Source organism: Thalassophryne amazonica, chromosome 13 (genome assembly GCF_902500255.1).
Source record: "Thalassophryne amazonica chromosome 13, fThaAma1.1, whole genome shotgun sequence".
In the NCBI taxonomy this organism is placed as follows: Eukaryota; Metazoa; Chordata; class Actinopteri; order Batrachoidiformes; family Batrachoididae; genus Thalassophryne; species Thalassophryne amazonica.
In genome coordinates this window covers 55792796-55813683 of record NC_047115.1, presented here as the reverse complement: position 1 = coordinate 55813683, position 20888 = coordinate 55792796, and the positions used below count along the sequence as shown (strand labels likewise).

At 37.8% G+C, this 20888-nt stretch overlaps 1 protein-coding gene across 1 annotated transcript in view; it reads left to right on the top strand.

The window, feature by feature from the left end:
- Positions 1–20888, top strand: part of LOC117522958 (protein eyes shut homolog) — a 159987-nt gene that overhangs the window by 54695 nt on the left and 84404 nt on the right. The window contains exons 4-5 of the mRNA XM_034184378.1: positions 2383–2580; positions 8205–8326. Coding sequence (XP_034040269.1) covers positions 2383–2580; positions 8205–8326 — 320 coding nt within the window. The remainder of the gene's footprint in view (positions 1–2382; positions 2581–8204; positions 8327–20888) is intronic.

Genomic DNA, 20888 nt, shown 5'->3' with positions numbered 1-20888 from the left:
AGATCCGAGATTCATCACTGAATATGACTTTCATCCAGTCATCCACAGTCCACGATTGCTTTTCCTTAGCCCATTGTAACCTTGTTGTTTTCTGTTTAAGCCTTAATGATGCCTTTTGTTTAGCTTTTCTGTATGTAAATCCCATTTCCTTTAGGCGGTTTCGTACAGTTCGGTCACAGACGTTGATTCCAGTTTCCTCTCATTCGTTCCTCATTTGTTTTGTTGTGCATTTTCATATTTTGAGACATATTGCTTTAAGTTTTCTGTCTTGACGCTTTGATGTCTTCCTTGATCTACCAGTATGTTGCCTTTAACAACCTTCCCATGTTGTTTGTATTTGGTCCAGAGTTTAGACACAGCTGACTGTGAACAACCAACATCTTTTGCAACATTGCGTGATGATTTACCCTCTTTTAAGAGTTTGATAATCCTCTCCTTTGTTTCAGTTGACATCTCTCGCGTTGGAGCCATGATTCATGTCAGTCCACTTGGTGCAACAGCTCTCCAAGGTGTGATCACTCCTTTTTAGATGCAGACTAACGAGCAGATGTGATTTCATGCAGGTGTTAGTTTTGGGGATGAAAATTTACAGGGTGATTCCATAATTTATTCCTCAGAATTGAGTGAGTCCATATTTTTTTCCTTTGCTTGGTCTAAAAAAGTAACCGTTACTGACTGCCACAATCTTTTTTTCTTGATTTCTTATAGTGTTTCTTAAAGCCAGAAAGTTGCCATTTGAAATGACTTTAGTTTTGTGTCATGTCTGTGATCTGCTTTTTTCTACAAAATTAAACAACTGAATGAACATCCTCCAAGGCCGGTGATTCCACAATTTTTGCCAGGGGTTGTAGTATACACTAGTAGAGTTCTACCTTAGAATTGGAATGTATTATAGAAGACATACCTTACTGAATTTTCATCAGGAAAAGAATAAAGCCACAGTGCTGACATCATCTGTCCAGCATGCCGTGTACATGTGTACAGCAGGTGGCCACTGCCCAGCATCATTAAACTGAATTTCCACTTCTTTCATCAGTAAAATAAATTCAGAATAAATAAATAAATCAATAAATGCAATGAATCTCGTTAGTGCAGCTCATGTTTCCAGTCAAGTGCATGTGCACCTCAGTTGTGCAGCAACCAGGAGCAATAAACTTAATTTCAACTTCTTTCCTTAGAAAAATAAATAAATAAATAAACACAATAAATCAAGTTCATGCAACTCATGCATCCATTCCAGCGTGTACATGCACGTCGGAAGAGTGCCGGCAGGCTGCAGAGCGGGGTGGCTAGAGTTGTGAAGACTACGTGCTGAGGGGTACATGATGCCCGCCTGACAAATTGGTGTGCTAGTGCATTGCTATCAATTCTTTGTTTTGTTCAAAAATTAAGCGGCGCGTGGGCGCCATCCCGTGACTGAGGTGAGGGGATAGTGAACGGCTGTGAATCTCATGCCGAACTGCACAAATTCATTCAGGGATGCCGTTCGCAGGCTGTCGCAGCCCAGTGAGATACCAGCCTTCGTACTTCAATGGGAGACCTCTTTGGAAGACCAGCAGTCTTCAGGTTTTCCAGGTCAAAAAAAAAAAAAAATATATATATATATATATATATTGAATTGCAAAGCACTGAACACAGTTACCACTGGTTCTCAACTTCTGCCTTACCTGTATCTGGTGGTGAGGTCATAGTCCTTGAAATATTCACAAAATGTGTCCTAGATTACATGTGCAGCAGCCTCTGTTGTCTTTGAATTTCCGGAACAAAAAAAAAAATGTTTTACTGTACATATGTTCTTTCCTAATAGAGTTGTCTCCTACTTTGACCCATCACATTATTTAAATAACACTAGAATCCAAGGAGTTGCATTACTCAAGATAGAGGCTTAGATGGAGGATAGGAAGGAGAGAAACAGTAGTAGCCAGCAAACCACTAGTGATCAGTATGTCTGGTATTGATATTTATATTTGCAAATTGGTTATTTGTTTTTTGCACTGGATTGCCATCCCATCCAGGGGGTTATTGACTCTCATCCACTTCACATAACAGAATCTGGAGCTAAGCAGCAGCACCAATGGGCCTCAGTACCTGTACAACAGTATGAACTCTGACTTATTCATAAATGTCAAATATGGTTTATGTAAAATAAAGAAAGTTCTTTCATTTCCAATTACACTACATCACCATTTTTTGGACAGAAATTCGCTGGGAACACATGGTGGTGGGTGGAATATTCGGTCAACATTCACTGGAAAATGTTGGCCATCTGTTTGTCTCACACATTATAATATGATATAAGAACGGTTGACTCAGGAAAACATGTCATATGAATTCAGGCTTTAATATCTCCAGCTCTACAGTTCCTTTCTTCTCTCACTTCAGGTCATAATTGTGAGTTCCTACCATGTGAAGCCAGTAATCCCTGCGAGAATGGAGCAGTATGTGTGGAGGAGTTGGATGGGAACCATTTCCCTTTGGGTTTCCGCTGTCACTGCCGCCGGGGCTTTACGGGCCCCCGCTGTGAAATCAATGTGGATGAGTGCAGCTCCAACCCCTGTTTTCACGGCTTTTGCTATGATGGTAAGAAACGGTCTACCTCAACAAAATGCTTTGTTATACAGACACTAAAGATGGCAGTAGGCATTCACAGCTGCAGTGAACATGTCATAATTTGGTTTGGCATGCTTAGTGACTGACAGGCAGGTTTTCATTTGGGTCACTGCTCTAGCTGATAAAAGTGTACTGAGTCATTCCATCCGAAGTGAAGATTTGGGACATTATCTGCTGCAATATACACTGTTAGTTGTTTAACACGTCTGTAAGATAAATTAATTAATCAAACTGCTTTTGTACGAATAAACGGAATCACAATTTCCCTATGTCACACATACAGTACAACAAATTTGTCTTGGTGCATGTACATAAAGTATACAAACTGTTTGTATGCAAGTTAGATGTTTCCTTGAAATGATAAAAACAAGAAAATAATAAATGGAGTAAACTTAAGAGTAAATCTCACTCATTCACTAATCTTCAACCGCTTACTCCAGTCATGGGTCACGGGGGCTGGAGCCTATCCCAGCAGTCAAAGGGAGTGAGGCAGGGTACACCCCGGACAGTCTGTCACAGGGCCAAATATAGAAAAACAAACACAGTCACGCCCACACGCACACCTACGAACAATGTAAAATTTCCAAACCATCAAACCTGCTTGTCTTTAGATGTGGAAGGAAGATGGAGCACAAAACACCGGGGTCTAACACAGACACTTTTCAAAACTGGATGGAGGAACATGTCTCAATCTTAAAACATAAAGTTTTGTTCATCTGTTGTGATTTCAATATTTATTTGTTAAATCCAAGTAATAACAAGTTGACTGAATAATTTATTAATACATTACCAGTGTTGCCACAGTTACTTTGAAGAAGTAGTCCAATTACTGATTACTCCTTGAAAAAGTAACTTAGTTACTTTACTGATTACTCAGTTTTAAAAGTAACTAAGGTATATTAATAGTTACTTTTTTAGTTACTTTCAGCAGCTGCCGCCAGTACTCACTTTATAGTCACCCTTTCTTGACTTCAGTGAACATAAATACTTGTTTAATAAAGAAAAATAAAATGACGCCTTTCTTGGCCTCATATTTAAATGTTGATAGCACTGTAATGGTAATACCCTACATTGTTTATAAATGTAACTACTTCTTTCTAACATTTTTCTAACATTTAAATTCTTTCTAAGCATTTTAGTTGTTGAAATTATTATTATTATTATTATTAAGTAGTAGTAGTAGTAGTAGAAGTAATGGTATGAAAAAATGTCTTCAAAAGTGGACTTTTAATCTAGGGCTGTTGTGGGGAGCTGCGCCTCCCCCCCACCCACGTTCCCTTCCCGCATGGATTCACCCCTGGTTTGCTGTTTGAGCAGACGAATGGATAACATTTATTTATGCAGAAAACACGACCAGATTGACAGGAAAGAAGGTTTTATCAGTATTTTTTTTCATCATGTTGTCCTCAGAAAGAGACTTGGGTGGATTTGGGTGAAAAAAAGAGAAAAAATTCAGTATTTTTGCATCACAGATCAGTTTTTAACAAGGACACACACACACACAGCAGCACAGTGTTTTAAAGAAAAAACAAAAGCGTAAAAATGTCTTTGTAAAACCATAGCTCTGAATGTCACCGTGCTTTGAGAGACAACTGTTCTTCAACTCGTAGCTGATCTGCACAGTGGATGCGGCTCTGTGTTCGCAGCTCACTAAAACTGGGTGAAGTGGGCAGTTCAGACCTCCCCCTGCATCTCGTCAGGACACCTGTTTTAAAGCTGTGATCGACCCACAACACAAAAATAATAGTAACGCACAGTGACTTGGAGAAGTAACTTTAATGTGGTTACTGATTTTGAATTAACGCGTTAGATTAACGCGTTAGATTACTAAACTCACAAAGACCCAGTAGGATTACTACCCATCGTGCAACATTAATTGATAATATATTTACAAATGATATTGAAAACCAGACAGGAAGTGTATTACTGGCGAATGACTTTAGTGACCACCTTCCAGTCTTTATAATCTATAATTGTAACCATTTGAATAACAAGCAGGATAATACATTGCAATACAGAAGAGTAAGGACAGAAGATTCCATAGCTACATGATTAAATGATTTATTGGCACAAGACTGGGAAGTAATATATAATGAAAATGACATTGATAAAGCATGTTGAATTAATAAGAATATTTAATGTATTATATGATAAACATTGTCCAATTAATTAATACTGTGCAAAGTACAAAGATAATCAGTGGATGACAAAGGGACTGCAAAATGCCTGCAAAAAGAAAAAGTTACTATTTAGAGAATTCATACAACATCAAACCACAGATGCTGAAAACAAATTTAAGAAATACAAAAATATACTAACCAATATTTTAAATAACTGTAAAAAAAATAATATTATTATAAATGATTGGAACCTTATACACATAACATGAAGGGTATATAGGACATATTATATTATATTATATGGGACATAAGTAACTCCATACAGATGAATTATTCTCAGTATTTCATAGAAAATGATGGCATTACTCATAACATGGTTGATGTGGTCAATAAATTTAATTATTATTATTATTTTTTTTTTTGTAAGTGATGAGCCTAAGTTAGCTGAAGAAATTCCTATCTTGTGGACATCTAATGATGATTTGATAGAAAGTAATTCAAACACTTTTTCTTACACTAGTAGTAGAAGGGAAAATTTTAGATATTGTTAAATCAAAAAATAAATGATCCACTAATTATAACAATATAGATATGAAAATATTAAAAAAGGTAATTGTTGGTATTTCTAAACCACTAACACACTTTTTAAATCTTTCATTTCAAAGTGGTCATTTTCCTAATAGCATTAAAACAGCAAAAGTTATTCCGTTGTACAAAACTGGAGATGTACACCACTTTACAAATTATAGACCTGTCTGTCCCACAATTCTCAAAAATTTTAGAAAAACATTTGAAGAACAGAACTTAGAACTTCAAAGATTAGCACATTTTACTTTCTAACAGTTGATTTGGATTCAGAAGAATCCGGTCAACAAGCCTTAACAGAGCAGAAGAAATCACAAATTCCATAGAAATTGTGTGAAGAAATATGCTGTTGATTAAAAAAAGAAGCTTTTGACAGAATAAATCATGACATGTTACTTCATAAATTGGAACTTTATGGGATTAGGGGGATAGCTTTGAATTGGGTTGGAAGTTACCTCAAGAACAGGAGGCAATTTGTGAAGATGTGAGCATATCAATCAAGATGGACATTGTCTAGTTTGGACATTGTCTGTGGTGTCCCCCAGGGGTCAGTGTTAGGCCCCAAAGTTTTCATCATCTACATCCATGAACCTATGCAAATGTTGCAAATACTGACATTCATTTTACTTGCAGACAACACAAATATTTTCATTTCTGGTCAGAAATTACAGCAACTTTTAGACACAGTCACTTCAGAATTTGGCAAAATCAAATTATGGTTTAACATGAATAAGTAATCACTAAATTGGAACAAAACTAAATTGATGGTATTTGGCCGCAATCATCGAATAATAATAAGACTTAATAATGAGGCACAGATAAAGATACAGGATGTTAACATAGAAAGAGTATATGAAGCAAAATTCCTTGGAGTGATGGTAGATGGCAAAATTTTCTGGAAACTGCACACAAAGAACATATATGCTAAATCATCTAGAAGTATTAGCAAAAGCAAAACATTTCTTGGATGACAAATCACTTCATTTTCTGTATTGTTCACTGATTTTACCTTATCTAACCTACTGTTCAGATGTCTCAGGAATGTAGAGAACTACATTCACTCTGTACACTGCAAAAAAGTCATTCAAACTGTTCACAATGTTGGGTCCTGATAACCAAATGTTGGATCCTGTGCAAAATTTAAGGAAAAGTAAAAAAAAAAAAAAAAAACCTTTTCAAGCGTCACCACCACCAACCACTGCAAAGCAACCAAACGCAGCGCTCTTTGTGCTCTCGAATCTAAACCGCAGCACCACTTTTACGCACTGCTTCTCCGTGAACATTTCAAATAAGATAACAAAAAAAAAAAGAAACAGACACGCCGGCTGATTTTGTCAGTAGTTTTCCCCTTACGTGTATGTTAACTCTGATCGTGCACTGCACTCTAGTGTATGCGTGTGCATCAGTGTGTGCGTGTTTGGTGTCCAAAGCGCAGATGGTTTTCACCCTCCACAGTCTCCTCTTCCTCAGTGGGGACGTAGATTCAACCTGTCAAACTTCATTTCATTTTTTGTCTTTTAAAATTATTTTATGTCAAACACGGAACCTTTCACCCCTACAGCAGTAGGGGTAAAAGGTGCTGCGCTCTGGCTTTCACCTCTGCAAACAGGCATTGCCCAATCAAATTTCTTCTACTTTTATGTTGTAATAACGAGTAACGAAGATGTTGAAGATGAATGTATCTGAGTAAAAGCATACATTTTACAGAGGAAATGTAGTGGAGTAAAAGTGAAAGTTGCCAAAAATGTAAATAATAAAGTAAAGTACAGATACGTCAGAATTCTATTTAAGTACAGTAATATAGTATTTCTAGTTTGTTACATTACAACAGTGCATGCTGTCTTCCAAGCGTCACATTTTTTTCCAACACAATATCGTTTTTAATTTTTTTTTAATATTTAATTTTTTAATGTGCGGCTTATTTTTTAGCCGCCCCTGGCCAGCTGTGTTGATTGCAGCCAGTTCACCTTTCTGATAGCAATGAAAGCCTGCAGAACTGATTGGCCGCTGCTCAGCAACAGCAGCCTCGCCAGCCACCAGGGAGAGCGCTGCATAGCCACGGTGGCTGAGATGAGTAATGCTGCTGCCACAAAGGACCTAAAGCATTTAATGAGAGTAATAGCAGCTACACACACCAAGACAGAGTGACAGCATAGATTACGTGGTAAATCTTTGGGATAATGAAGAATCCTGGGACCCTGACTGGGGAAGTAATAAATTTACTGCTGTAAGAAGTGCAATTACCTCTGTCACTGGCTGCCTGTTCACTAGTTGTTGTGTTGGAGAAACAGGATGATGCATCCGTCTTTAACATCATTAATACTTAAAGAGAGGTAAAAACAGGTTATTAGACATGAGAATATCTAAGTTCTGATGAAGGAAACTCAAACATTTGTTACATCTGAATAAAGTATGGTCCTGAAATAGGCTCGCTCCCTTTTGTCACAGTTCTTTTTCTCCCCATAAACCAATATTGCGTAAATGCATTGTGAGTGCGGAAACAAATTACAAGGCTTTCAGACTTTCGTTGAGAGAAGAGGATTAGTAAAGAGAAGGAAAGAGGAAAAGTAATAGGACACGAGAGGAGTGAATGGCCATGGCAGACAGGCTCATTTAGAGATGTTAGAGTATCAGCATCCCTCAGAGTGATGCAGAGGGAGGTGAGCGATCACATGATTTAAGTAACAACAGGTCCGACTGCTAGAGAACATAAGGCACCTTCAATGGTTTTAGCCATTAAAAATGGATTCACAGTGATAAATTATGCTGCTGTTCCATATTTAACTCTTAACGATGCTCATGTATAACATACGTATTAGCATGGCCTACTTAGATTGGATGAATTAATTTATGATGCAAGTCAGTGAAATGATTCTGCTGTTTGTTCAGTTGTAGATGGCTTTTACTGCCTTTGCAATCCTGGTTTTGCGGGGCAGAGATGTGAGCAAGATATTGATGACTGTGTCAACAACCTGTGCAGCACAAACTCAGAATGTAAAGATCTACATCTGGTAAGTACTTTTTTTTTGTTGTTTTTGGTTTTGTATAGAGGTGATATGTTGGCCCTCAGAGTGTTCCAAGAAGTTGCAATACACGTGAATCTAAAAATATCAGTAAAAAAAAACATAATAAGCAATGCTAAAATACCCTTGGCCATGTGAGCATTGTCTCATATATATATATATATATATATATATATATATATATATATATATATATATATATATATATATATATATATATATAAAATTAAGTTCCTATTGTCTTCAATCAAGCCCTCTATTTTGCCACGTGATTATTTCAGAAGGACCACAATGGAAATAAGCATTATACTTTCACCTCTTTATGCTTATATTGATGTTGCAGGATAACCTCAATCATAAACAATATTTTATTTACGTTTTAATGGCATCTGCAGTAGGGCATGCATGAGCTTCTGACAAGAGCAGAAGTTAGGTTTGCATTAGCGCAAGTTAGCGTGCATGCTGACATCTGCGAGATGTCTTGTAAATCACTCCAGAGGTGTTATCAGGTTACATAAACTACATTTTCAGATTTAAAAATGTTTATTTGTGGGTAGCTTTTACATAATATATGAGAAAAAGGTTATTTTTACAGACAAACGAAGCACAGTTAGCAGCTAGCTAGACCAGCCAGTGACATCACCACACTCACATCAATGAGATATCTTGTAAATCACTTCAGAGGTGCTATCTGGTTACAAAAACAGCATTTTCTGGTTTAGAAGTGTTTATTTCTCTCTAGCTAGAGTCATGTTATATTTATACATAAACAAAGCAGTTTGGGAGTGCCAGAGAGAGAGAGAGAGAGAGAGAGAGAGAGAGAGAGAGAGAGAGAGAGAGAGAGAGAGAGAGAGAGAGAGAGAGAGAGAGAGAGAGAGAGAGAGAGAGAGAGAGAGAGAGAGAAGTCAGTGATGTCACAGTGCCACTCCACTCTGATTGGCTGCCACCCCCGCCCATCAAAAAAAATGGATTTCTATGATTGATAGCATAAAAATATGAAACAGAATATGATGTTTTAACCTATTAAACTTGCTCTTAAAATAGGTCAAGGTTAGCCACCTTTGAACTTGTGCAATGTCTGTGTCCCAAAAATGTTCCCTGTGAATTTGAAGACTCTGACAGGAGGACTGGACTTATGCTGAGCACAGACAGAAGGACAGACAGATGAGCAGATGGATGGATGCAAAGCCTTTGCAATACCTGATGGCCATATTTTGATGGCCTCAGATAAAAATAGTAAAAATAATAAGTTATTTAGAAAAGTTGTTGATGCTTCTTATGTTTCAATTTTGATACTAAAATTCTTGATTATTTCTGCATTCTCCACTGAAGGTAAGAACTTTCAAAGTTTTAAAAAGAGCTTTGCTGAGTAAAGACTATCTTTGTCTGCTGCCAAACTCAGCTGAAATTGAAAATGTGTTCACCTAATAATCTTTATTAAAATTTGGGATTTTTTATTTTTTATTTTTTTTAAATTAATCAATTATAATTCATTCAGATTAAGTAATATTTTAAAATTAAGGTAGCAAAATTTATATCAATTTTAGCAGGGTACCTGGGCAAGTGTGATCGCCGTGTGATTGTTAGGCAAACCCGATCCCACTCTGTTTTGATATACATTAGTGTCAATATATTGTCAACTGTTCTTAATTCAGTCTTAGTCTTTTGCCAAATGTCCTTTTTACTTCAAGTCATATTTAGTCATTCACATGTTTTTTTTATTAAGTCATGTTTGAGTTGACTAAATATCTGTTAATTTTAGTCTAATGTTAGTTTAAAGAGAAGTGAATGTGTTTTAGTCTTGTTACACTCAAGGCATTTTGATTTTTTGGATTATTATTTCAGTCAGTATAGTGTTTCACACATCACATGGGGAACGTCTAACCTTAGCAACCCTGTGGGCAAGCACATGGTGACAGTGGTAAGGATAAATGCCATCTGGTGTTTTTGAGGAAGAAACGTCAAGCAGACAAGACTCAGAGAGGTGACCCACTGCTTAGGCTATTCTAACAATAAAGAAGATGAGAAAAACAAAAACGGCCAAAAAATGAATAGGGTGCAGATGGCTCCTTCAAGTCATGAAGAAATCTTTTGGCTCTTTCCTTGTTTTCACTTTGGGTTGTGACAGTGGATCTCCATGTTGTACGAAAGCCAATAATTACATTGTTTCAATGAAATCTGAGTCTTCAAATCTTCTCCAGGGATGATCTTCTGTATTGCTGTGATTCGTAACATTGTCTGTGTGGTACTGGTAGCATGCCATCCAATTGTTTAACATGTGGCTCTATACAGTCTAGACAGGCCCAAACAGAGTATAATCAATCTGGTAGAGCTACCAGCTAATAAGGCATTAGCTGGTAGCTAAGGCATTTCCTGAACAATAAATCAACAGAGAATCAGTGGTGGGCATAGCTAACCAAAAAGTTAGCTTCAATAACCAATAATCAGATAACTGAAAAGTTATCTTTTATGATGATAAACCGATAAACTGCTAAAGAATGTATCTTTATTACAGATAACCGATAACGTTCAGTATTGATTCTGACGCTGCCACATCAGATTACACTGTTGGCTACCGATAAACCAGTTTCACTTTAAGCACCACAGGGGCTGCTGGGTAAATTCAAGGATCACAAACACAAAGAACACATGAAAAATGAATAAATAAAATACAAAAAACCCAAACACTGTCATCATCTTTCACTAGTTTCAGTGGAATTCGACATCAGCAAGCGACAGCCAGTCTGCCATAAATAAACACACAACAGATGGACTAAAATGTTTGATTTTAGGGTTTACATACATTTTTGACCATTAAACTTTGCTCACTTTACCAGCAAAAAAAAATAAATAAATAAAATGTTAGCGGACTGAAAGTTATCGGAACTAAATTTATCGGAATATAATATAAATTGTCCAATGATGGTTTTGAAACTTATCTGCAAAGCTAATCTGCTAGCAAAAACATTAGCTTTGATAATTATCTGCTGTCGGATTAGCTGAACTTTGCCCACCACTGTAGAGAAGCAGGAAGGGTACAAATGTGGTCACCGGGAGCAAACCTTATGATTCACTAACAACCATTGGCTTCTACCTTGTTTTCACTTGGGGTCACCACAGAAGGTCCGAGGTGGATCTGGATGCTGATTTGGCACGTTTTACACTGGATGCCCTTCCTGATGAAACTCCATATTGTACATGCTCCCAGACCTAACCTGTTAGTAAGAAAACCAGAAACATTAGGCAGAAATGGGGCAGTAAGTAGAGTGAAATTAGTTCAGCTAAGTAGGGAGGTGCTAGTCCATGACTAATTTTTTTAGGTTAGTAAACAGACTAACTTAAAATCTGACTTCACAGAGTCAGGAAGCCAGTGAACAGATACCAAAATCAGTGTAGTGTGGTCAAACTTTCTGCTTCAATTCAATTTATTTAATTTATACAGCACCAAATTACACCAAATCTGCCTCTAACCATACCAACCCCTAGAGCAAGCACACAACCAACAGTGGTAAGGAAAACTCTCTCTGATGATGTCGGGGAAGAAACCTCAAATAGACCAGACTCAGAGGGATGACCCACTGCTTGGACAATTTTAACAGTTACAAGGTTTTTGTAAAGTTTTTATTGAGCTGAAGAAACGGGAAAAACCAGAATGGCATCAAAAACAAAGTGCATTGTTGAGATGAGCACAAAATCACTGACGTCACAAGCTGGGAGTCGTCCAGCGTCCTGGGATGCTGGGCCAGTGTCCATCCTTTACGTGATCACGGAGGAGTACATTCTAAAAGCAGACTGCAGTGTGTTGTGTCAGCTTCAGCCAGGGCATAGAGAATACTAAGGTGATTGCCGGCAGCTAGCCTTGAGCTTCACTAACACAACCAGAATTTAGATGACAACAAAATGAATTAAAGGAATAAGAAGCATAGTTCCATACTATGCCAGTTATGCTAGCCATACAAGAGGGAGAAACAAAGTGTCTTCAGTCTGGACGTGAATGTCTCTAGAGAACCTGACTGTTTTATCTCCGTAAGGAGATCATTTCACAGAACAGGTGAATGATAAGAGAAGGTTCTGTCACCTGCAAACTTTTTATTCATGCTAGGGAGACAAAGTAGTCCTGTGCCCTGAGAATGCAGCGCCCAGCCTGGTGCTTAATGTGTATTTACATCAGCTAAGTAGAGAGGTGCTAGTCCCTGAATAATGCTGGTAAACACAATTTTTTTTTTTTTTTTTTTTTTGCATGGAGTTTTTCAGTGGATTTTGGGTAATTTGAGGGTGCTGAATCCAAATGTAGTGTTAGTTTTTGCCAGTCACATCAAGTTTTTGAGATATAAAAATATATTTCTCGTATCAAACAATGAAGCTGCAGTTGCGCACACCTCTTCGGCGCAAACACGACATTGCGGCTCTCTTTCACAATGTCACAAACCTGGTTTAAAACTGTGCTTTTGAATTTGCTTTTTACATGTTTAGTGATGGCAAAGTTGTGAGTGAATGAGCAACTTTTGTGAAATCCATCAATAAGGAACATGCAGATTGCAAAAAAAAAAATGATATGATAGAAGAAATCTGAGCTCAGATTCAGATTCAGCACCCCAAAATTACTCTAAATCAGTTCTCAAAGTCCATGAAAGGAAAAAAAAAAATGTTTACCAGTATAATTTTATAGGTTAGTAACAGAACCTTAATGCTCCCATCAAACACAGCCGGAATCATGCAGAGTGGCGTCGGACTTATGAATTGGCGCACATCCGAAAAGTGTCAGATTTCAGTTCCAAAACATTCTGACATCCATCTGCAGAAGTCGACATAGTTGGTCAGCTGGTCACATTGCCCAAATTTAAAAGTAAGAAATGTTGGACATCCAGCTTTTCACTGATGCAAGGCAATCCTCTAAAGATTTTATGTGCATGAGATTACCAGCAGTTATTGGCATGTACAACTGAGTAAGTCTTCACTGTAGCAATGAAAAGTAATCCCATAATGCTGCAATGTGTGCCCAAGGGGTGCTATATAAAGCAAGAAAAGCAGGGGGCCTAAGATGGACCCCTGTGGAACCCTGTATTTCATTTCAACAAGGTGAGAGGTAATGTTGTATAGAACACAGTGAAAGTGACTGGCTTGGTAGGATGTCAACCGTGCAAAGACATTCCCAGTAATTGCAAAATGATTCTCCAACCTATCAAGTAGAATACAGTGATCCGCTGTATCAAATACAGCGCTAAGATCTAACAGCACCAGAACCGTAGTGGTGTCAAAATCCATTGCAAGCAGAAGATCATTTACCACTTTAGTGAGTGCTGTCTCTGTGGAATGATGTGTTCTAAATGCAGACTGCAGTGGCTCAAGGAGGTTATTCTCAGTGAAGTGGTCCACACGTTGCTGTGAAACCACATTTTCAAGAATTTTAGAAAAAAAATGATATCTTTGATACCATCCTATTTTGTAGTAGAATAGGATCAAGGTTATGTTTCTTAATAGTAATAGTTTATACTTATATATATATAATATAATACTTAATAGTTTAATCACTGCAGATTAGAAACATTAGAAACAGATCTCAAGGTTAGTGACAGATTAATAATTTCCAGCACAGCCCAAGAGTGGGCCACAGGCCCTTAAATAGTTTTGTTTAACAAGCATGTATCACATTGTACATCAACAATTAAGTGATCAGAAGTCAGAGATGTAATTAAACTGAACAAGGAAACTTGAAAAAACAGACACTGTGCTTACAGAGCGCAAACCTCCGCCAACACTAGTCTCCAATTCCACAAAATTTTACCTTGGAAAAATTTCTCAAAGTCAAAGTCCTGTTCAATTTCCACAGAACATTGGTTATCTTTGCTGTGCACAATTTATCATTGCTTTTGGCACTTGTTTTCCCACTGATAACTGGTAGATACACAAACAGGCATAAAATTGGAACCTCCATCCAATTTTGGTGGTGTAGGTAAATCCATACCAGAAAAAAAAATGAGAGTGATTGAGGCACCTTTGACTGAGATATAATGGAAAAAGTAAACCAAATGGGCTTTTCAATGTTAATTCCAAATGTCCACAGAATCCACAATCAGGATCAGATCTGGCTCAAACAGGCAGGCAAAAATAGGCAGGCACCTCACTTTCAAACATGAGAGTGATTGGGGCATGTTTGATTAAGATAGAATGTAAAATACACGTTAAATGGTGTTTTCAATGATAAATTTAAATGGCCATAAACTCTGTTATCTGGATCAGATCAGGATCAAACTTTGTCAATTGCTAAAGGATACCATCCTACATAACACTCTCAAATATGAAAGAAATGTGATCTTTTTTGACAGTTATGAATTTTTGAACATTTGTTCGATGTTAAAGATAGGGATTTTTCCAATTTTCCAAGAGTAGAGAAGCTTGAATCTTCGACTGGACTGGGTTGCTTGACGCGAGGACGTTTCGCTTCAAATCGCAGAAGCTTCCTCAGCTAAAATTCTTGCTCTGGAAGTCTGACTTCTGTCTGACTCTTGTAGAGAAGAATAAAACAGAAGCCAACAAAAGCTGGAGTTTTAAACCTAACCAGACCCCTTCTACTGAGAGGTAGACTGCTATAGGCTAGGACTAAACAATAGCTCTAATTAGCAACTATTGTGCTGTAGTTAGCACACCTAATGGCAGGACAGCTGTCCCTCTAATGATGGGATGGATGCCTTTCAAACGCTGGTATAGCCTTTTGTGTAAAGGTTGCTTAGGTACATAAAAGGCTATACCAGCACCACAGAGAGGGCGCCAGTGGACCTCAGTCTGCGGTTCACCTCCACCTTAAAGACACTAACCACACGTTTGAGGACAAGGAAGTTAAAATATTAGCCAGAGAGAAGAAATGGTTTGAGAGAGGGGTCAAGGAGGCATTCTTTGTGAAACGTTTGAAACCCAGCCTTAACCGGGGAGGGGGTCTGAGACACACTTTATCCCCTGTTTACAATGGGGTACTCAGGTCAAAGGAGTTTCAGTCTTTTGTTCATGGTAATGAGTCATTCACGTCATCAAGGGAGCCATCAGAAAGGCATCCATCCCATCATTAGAGGGACAGCTGTCCTGCCATTAGGTGTGCTAACTACAGCACAATAGTTGCTAATTAGAGCTATTGTTTAGTCACTAGCCTATAGCAGTCTACCTCTCAGTAGGAGGGGTCTGGTTAGGTTTAAAACTCCAGCTTTTGTTAGCTTCTGTTTTATTCTTCTCTACAAGAGTCAGACAGAAGTCAGACTTCCAGAGCAAGAATTTTAGCTGAGGAAGCTTCTGCGATTTGAAGCGAAACGTCCTCGCATCAAGCAACCCAGTCCAGTCGAAGATTCAAGCTTCTCTACTATGGAAACCACCTGGACAACTGAGAGCCTACACAGAAACAATTTTCCAATAGTTTTTCTGACTTTAACATTTAACCTATGATCTTGAAAATTTAATCAGTTCTTGCCTATCAGCATATGAATCTTCAGTAAAAATGTTGTAAGGATATATGAAAAACTGTGGGCTCCAGGCTGTTCACAAACAAACACACAAAAACAAACGGGCAAAAACATAACCTCCGGCAACTTTGTTGGTGGAGGTAATAAGGGCTTTACTTATTGTCATGTATTTGGCTTTATCTGTAAAGATGAATGATTTCCAAGTACTTTTGCAGCTGCAACAAAATTTCAGAGCTGTGTGCTCCTCACTATTTGAGCAATGAGTACCAGGGGCATTTTTACAACAGATGCTCATGTGCTAACAGATTGCAGTAATTAAAGAGATGCGTCATAGATAAGCTATGTCATATATATATGTGTGTGTGTGTGTGTGTGTGTGTGTGTGTGTGTGTGTGTGTGTGTGTGTGTGTGTGTGTGTGTGTGTGTGTTAATCCTGGCTCTCCCATGATTAGCAACGCTCACTGGATAGGTAGCGAAGGGAATGGTGCCATTGAAATCTATGCAAAGTGGAGGGTGCGCTAAAGTTCTTCCAGTGGATATATATATATATATATATATATATGAGGTGCATTCAAAGGCTATCTGACCTTATCTTATCCCACAGAAACAAATGAGCCATGCAAGTTTTTGTCTAAGAATTATGATGATGCTAAAATAATAATAATGTGCATACGATAATAACCTAAACAATTTATAAATACATTAAGACCGTAACTTAGCATTAAAAAATGTACATAATTGAAAGAAACTAAAAGAGCTGAGTTCCTCTTCTAAAAATTGCTGAGGTCTAAGGTTCTAAAAATATTCTGGACTCACACGCTGACAAAAAATGTCAGCTACTTTTTTAATCAACATTACCCAGTCTAGAGCGTGTGTATCCCCATGGCCAACATGCTAGTGTATTTATAAATTGTTTAGGTTATTGTTATCATATGCACATTATTTATTCTTCTTATTATTTATTCCATTTTGTTATTTAATTTTTAAATGGACAACAATGGAAATAAGTGTTTTCACTTTCGTGTGTCATCCATGTATTTTTAACGTATTAACAATTATATTGTGAACTTACATTGAACTTACTAAATCAAATCACACACTAATGCATGCATGCTTTTAATATACAGATGTACCGCCCCCTACTGGAATGGTGTTTGAGTTCAGAATGTAATTATCAACATCTGTTTGGTGTTAGCTATTATCCGTAGTTTCTCCAAAAATAGTAGTCCTATCAACATTCCATTTTGGTGTCATTTATCCTTGGCCCAGAATACATAAGCATACCAAACGGCAAATGTCAGCTGTCTCCAGATTGTCCATAATTGATGTTATACCCACACACCCACGCATGCACACACACAAAGCCTTTTGTCGTTTCTGCATTCTACCCCAAGCAGGTGCTTTTATTTTTACACACCCAGAAAGAGACATAGTGGTGGAAGACATTAAATCTTTCAGTGTCTGCAGAAATATGTTGCAGATATTTGGTCACTCACTGGTCTTCTCTCAGGAGTCATCTTCTACAGTGTAGTGTGCTGGGGCATCAGGCTGAAGGCAGCTGACATGAACAGACACAACAAGCTCATCAGGAGAGCTGGCTCTCAAACTGGGGGTTGAGCTGGAGTCCATGGTGGGGGTGTCAGAGAGTAGGATGTTGAGGAAGCTGCTCGGCATCCTTGATCAACACCTTCCACCCCCTGCATGCCACACTTATGTCCTGTCAGAGAACCTTCACCCATACACTGAGACCACCGCGGTGCACCACAGAACGCCACAGGAGGTCTTTCCTAACCTGTGGCAATCAGATTGTGTAATTCCTCCCCCTTCTGCAGAATGAATACATAACAAACAGAGCTATTCAGAGTTATTCAGTTATTCGGAGTAAATTTGTTGTACTCATTGTAAAAAAAAACAAACAAACAAAAAAACTGTTTCTGTACTCTGGCGAATATTTCACAAAAAGTGGAAAGGCAGTCTTTGCATTAAATACTGCTGCCAAGGTCCAAACATACAGTAAAAAATAAAGCTCTTTTCTTTTGAAACATGTTTTTATAAAACCACAAAAAATTGTTAATTAGCTCTTAAGTAATCCTGCTACCAATGAGCATATCAAAGTAGGCAGGAATCGCCTTTGTAAAACTAAATAAAAAAAAAATGTTTGTTGATTCTATTGTATTGACAATTATTGTCCATAATTGTCAATACAGTACATTTTACTGTATTTTATTATCAACACTCATTGGTTTTAGGAGAGTGCTACAATTATTTTTCATGTTCGCTGAAGGACAATTGTTTATTTTCCTACTTGGCAACAGAAATTAGCTTCAAAGAGAAAATATGACAGTGGGCACTGGATAAAAAAGGGGGTGTGAGGGATGTAATGAAATTTCAGACAGTATTTTCCCAGTTGCACTGTTCTCTGTTTCATTGTTATTTCACATTTTTCCCACTCAGCTCATTATTCAAATAGGGACACTTTGGAAAGCTTTCACATACTCTTGTTTACAGCGCAGTTATCTCTGTCTCTCTGAACACCGTGTCTCACAGAGCTTTATCTTATTTTGGAGAATTGTGGTCCCTGAAGGTGACTTAGCAGTAAAAATGAGATTATATTCTATTGCCAAGAGTAAGAAATTGGAGTCTCCTGGAGGTATCTAATTCATCATGAGATGACGGAATTTCTCCTCAACACCATCCGGCATATAGTACATACAAACTATATCAAACTTTAACGTCTCTGTACCAGTGTATGAAATGCAGATTAGCACACATTCCGGCAGCAGCACCTCAAACCTTTAGACAGAATGATTTGAATGAGAATAGTTCTTTACTTCATGCTGTGTGCAAAGAGCAGTTTTAATTAAAAGTGGCTGACAGCTATACTTTTCTATTGCATGATTCATTTTCATAAAACAGATCGCTGTGATTAAATGGACAAAACAGCCACACACCGTACAATAATAGCATCATGATTAAGGTACAATAAAGACATTTTATTGCACCCCCCCCCCCCCCCCACAACCAAAATCCTTGAGGGAAGAGGGGTGTGGATGTAGTAATCATCCTGTCTACCTGTCTATGAATCTTCTAAGCACAACTCATCCTAAACTGTTAAAACTGCTTATTTGATTTCAGGGTTACTTCAGTCAGTGGTAGCACACCATATGAAGTTGTGCATGAAAAAAGAAAAAATAACTCCAGTTTGACATCTTCAAGAGGAGTTAATTGGAGTTTTTATATGTAATCTTGTGATATTGACCTTGTATCTGCATCTTGTCTGAAATTGTTTGATGTATTTCAGTGGAGCATCAAACAATGGTAGCATAGCATATGAAGGTGCAGATGAAGGAATATAATTGCTGTCTGATGTCTTCAGCAGGAGATAATTCTATTTTTTTTTAATTTAATTAATGCTTGATATGCTATTGCCGACAGAAGCACAGTTCCTCTGAAACAGTTTGGTCAGTTTCGTGGATACGTCACACAGTGGTAGCACCATGCAGTAAGCTTCGATGGACTCAGATAAAAACTCACCTGGAAGATGAAAAAGTTGCAGTTCATTAACTGACTGTGTGAGGCTGGCTCCAAAAGTGAGCAGGTTCCCATCCAGATCCATGCTAAAATGTTAAACTTTACAGCAGAAATAGACACGTTTACAGCTTTGTACAAAATATGGGTTTAGTCTCAATTACTTTCCACATCCATGACAACTGTGTGACGTTTTTGTTTGTCTGTTTTTTTCAAATTTCTTCATTTATATGTGTATGATCTTTGTTTTGTTTTTTGTTTGTTTGTTTGTTTGTTTTTTATAATTTTTTCAAATAATACAAGAAAACACACAAACAAACAAACAAGGCTCAGATGCATGACAGTTACAAATGATTACAGATTCACAATGATGCAGAAATGGACCCCAGATTCTAAAAAAGATGTCCATCAAACTAAGACGGAGTTTCTCCATTTGAATTATGGTCATCATTTCACTGACCCAAAGCTGAAATGAAGGAGGAACAGGGGACTTCCAGTCTCTCAGTATCAGTCTTTTAGTAACCACCAATCCAAGATCCAGGGATTTTCAAATATTGGCAGGCAGAGATCTCAGAGCCTGCGTGCAACCAAAAATAACCAGTCCAGGTTCCGGTTGCAGGTTCGTTTTATATGCTCGGGAAAACCAGTCAAATATTTTTGACCAAAACACTGTCAGAGAAGAGCAGGACCAGAAAGTGTGAGATAGTGTACCATCAGAAACCTTACACCTGTCACACACTGGAGAAACCGAGGGATAGATTCTGTGCAATTTGGCTTTTGAACAATGTAAGCGGTGAACAATTTTGAACTGGATTAATTGGTGCCTGCTGTTCAAAGAACAAGTATGAATGTTAGACAGACTTGCGCTCCACCTGGAATCAGACAACTCTATACCCAGTTCACCACACCAGGTATCCCTGATTTTTCCAGTTAGTGCAACAGTGCGGTCATCAAACAGGTGCACAATTTTTGTAATCAAGTGTTTGGAGTCAGAAGGGCTATTAAAAATGTCAAAAAAATCATGCTCGATTGGGAAATTTTTTAAATTTTCAAATTTTGTTTGGGCATAATGCCGGACCTGCAGGTGCTGAAAAAATTGTGAACTGGACAAAGTATACTTTCTTTCAATTGATCAAATGATGCAAATTTACCGTCAATGTATAAATCTTTGATAGACACCAAGCCCCTCCGTCTCCAAACACAAAAAGACTTGTCATGCCAAGGAGGCATAAAACCATGATTAAAACATATAGGAACCTGTAATGATGTTTCTGGTAATGACAAAAAACTCCTAATTTGGTTTAAAATTCTTACTGACTGCCTTAAGGGAAAAGATAGACTCTTATGAAACTCTGAATTCTCAAACTTTGAAAATAGCATAGCTGGCAGAGAGGAATTGTTCACACAGTTGACTTCCATTTTAACCCACACTGGCGTTGTTGGGGTCTGAGTATCTTGCAGGCCCTGTCGCCAAAAAATCAACGCTCTAACATTAGCAGCCCAGTAGTAGCATTTAAACACCGGGAGGCCCAGTCCCCCCTCCGTTCTAGGTTTCTGTAAATGTATTTTTGAGA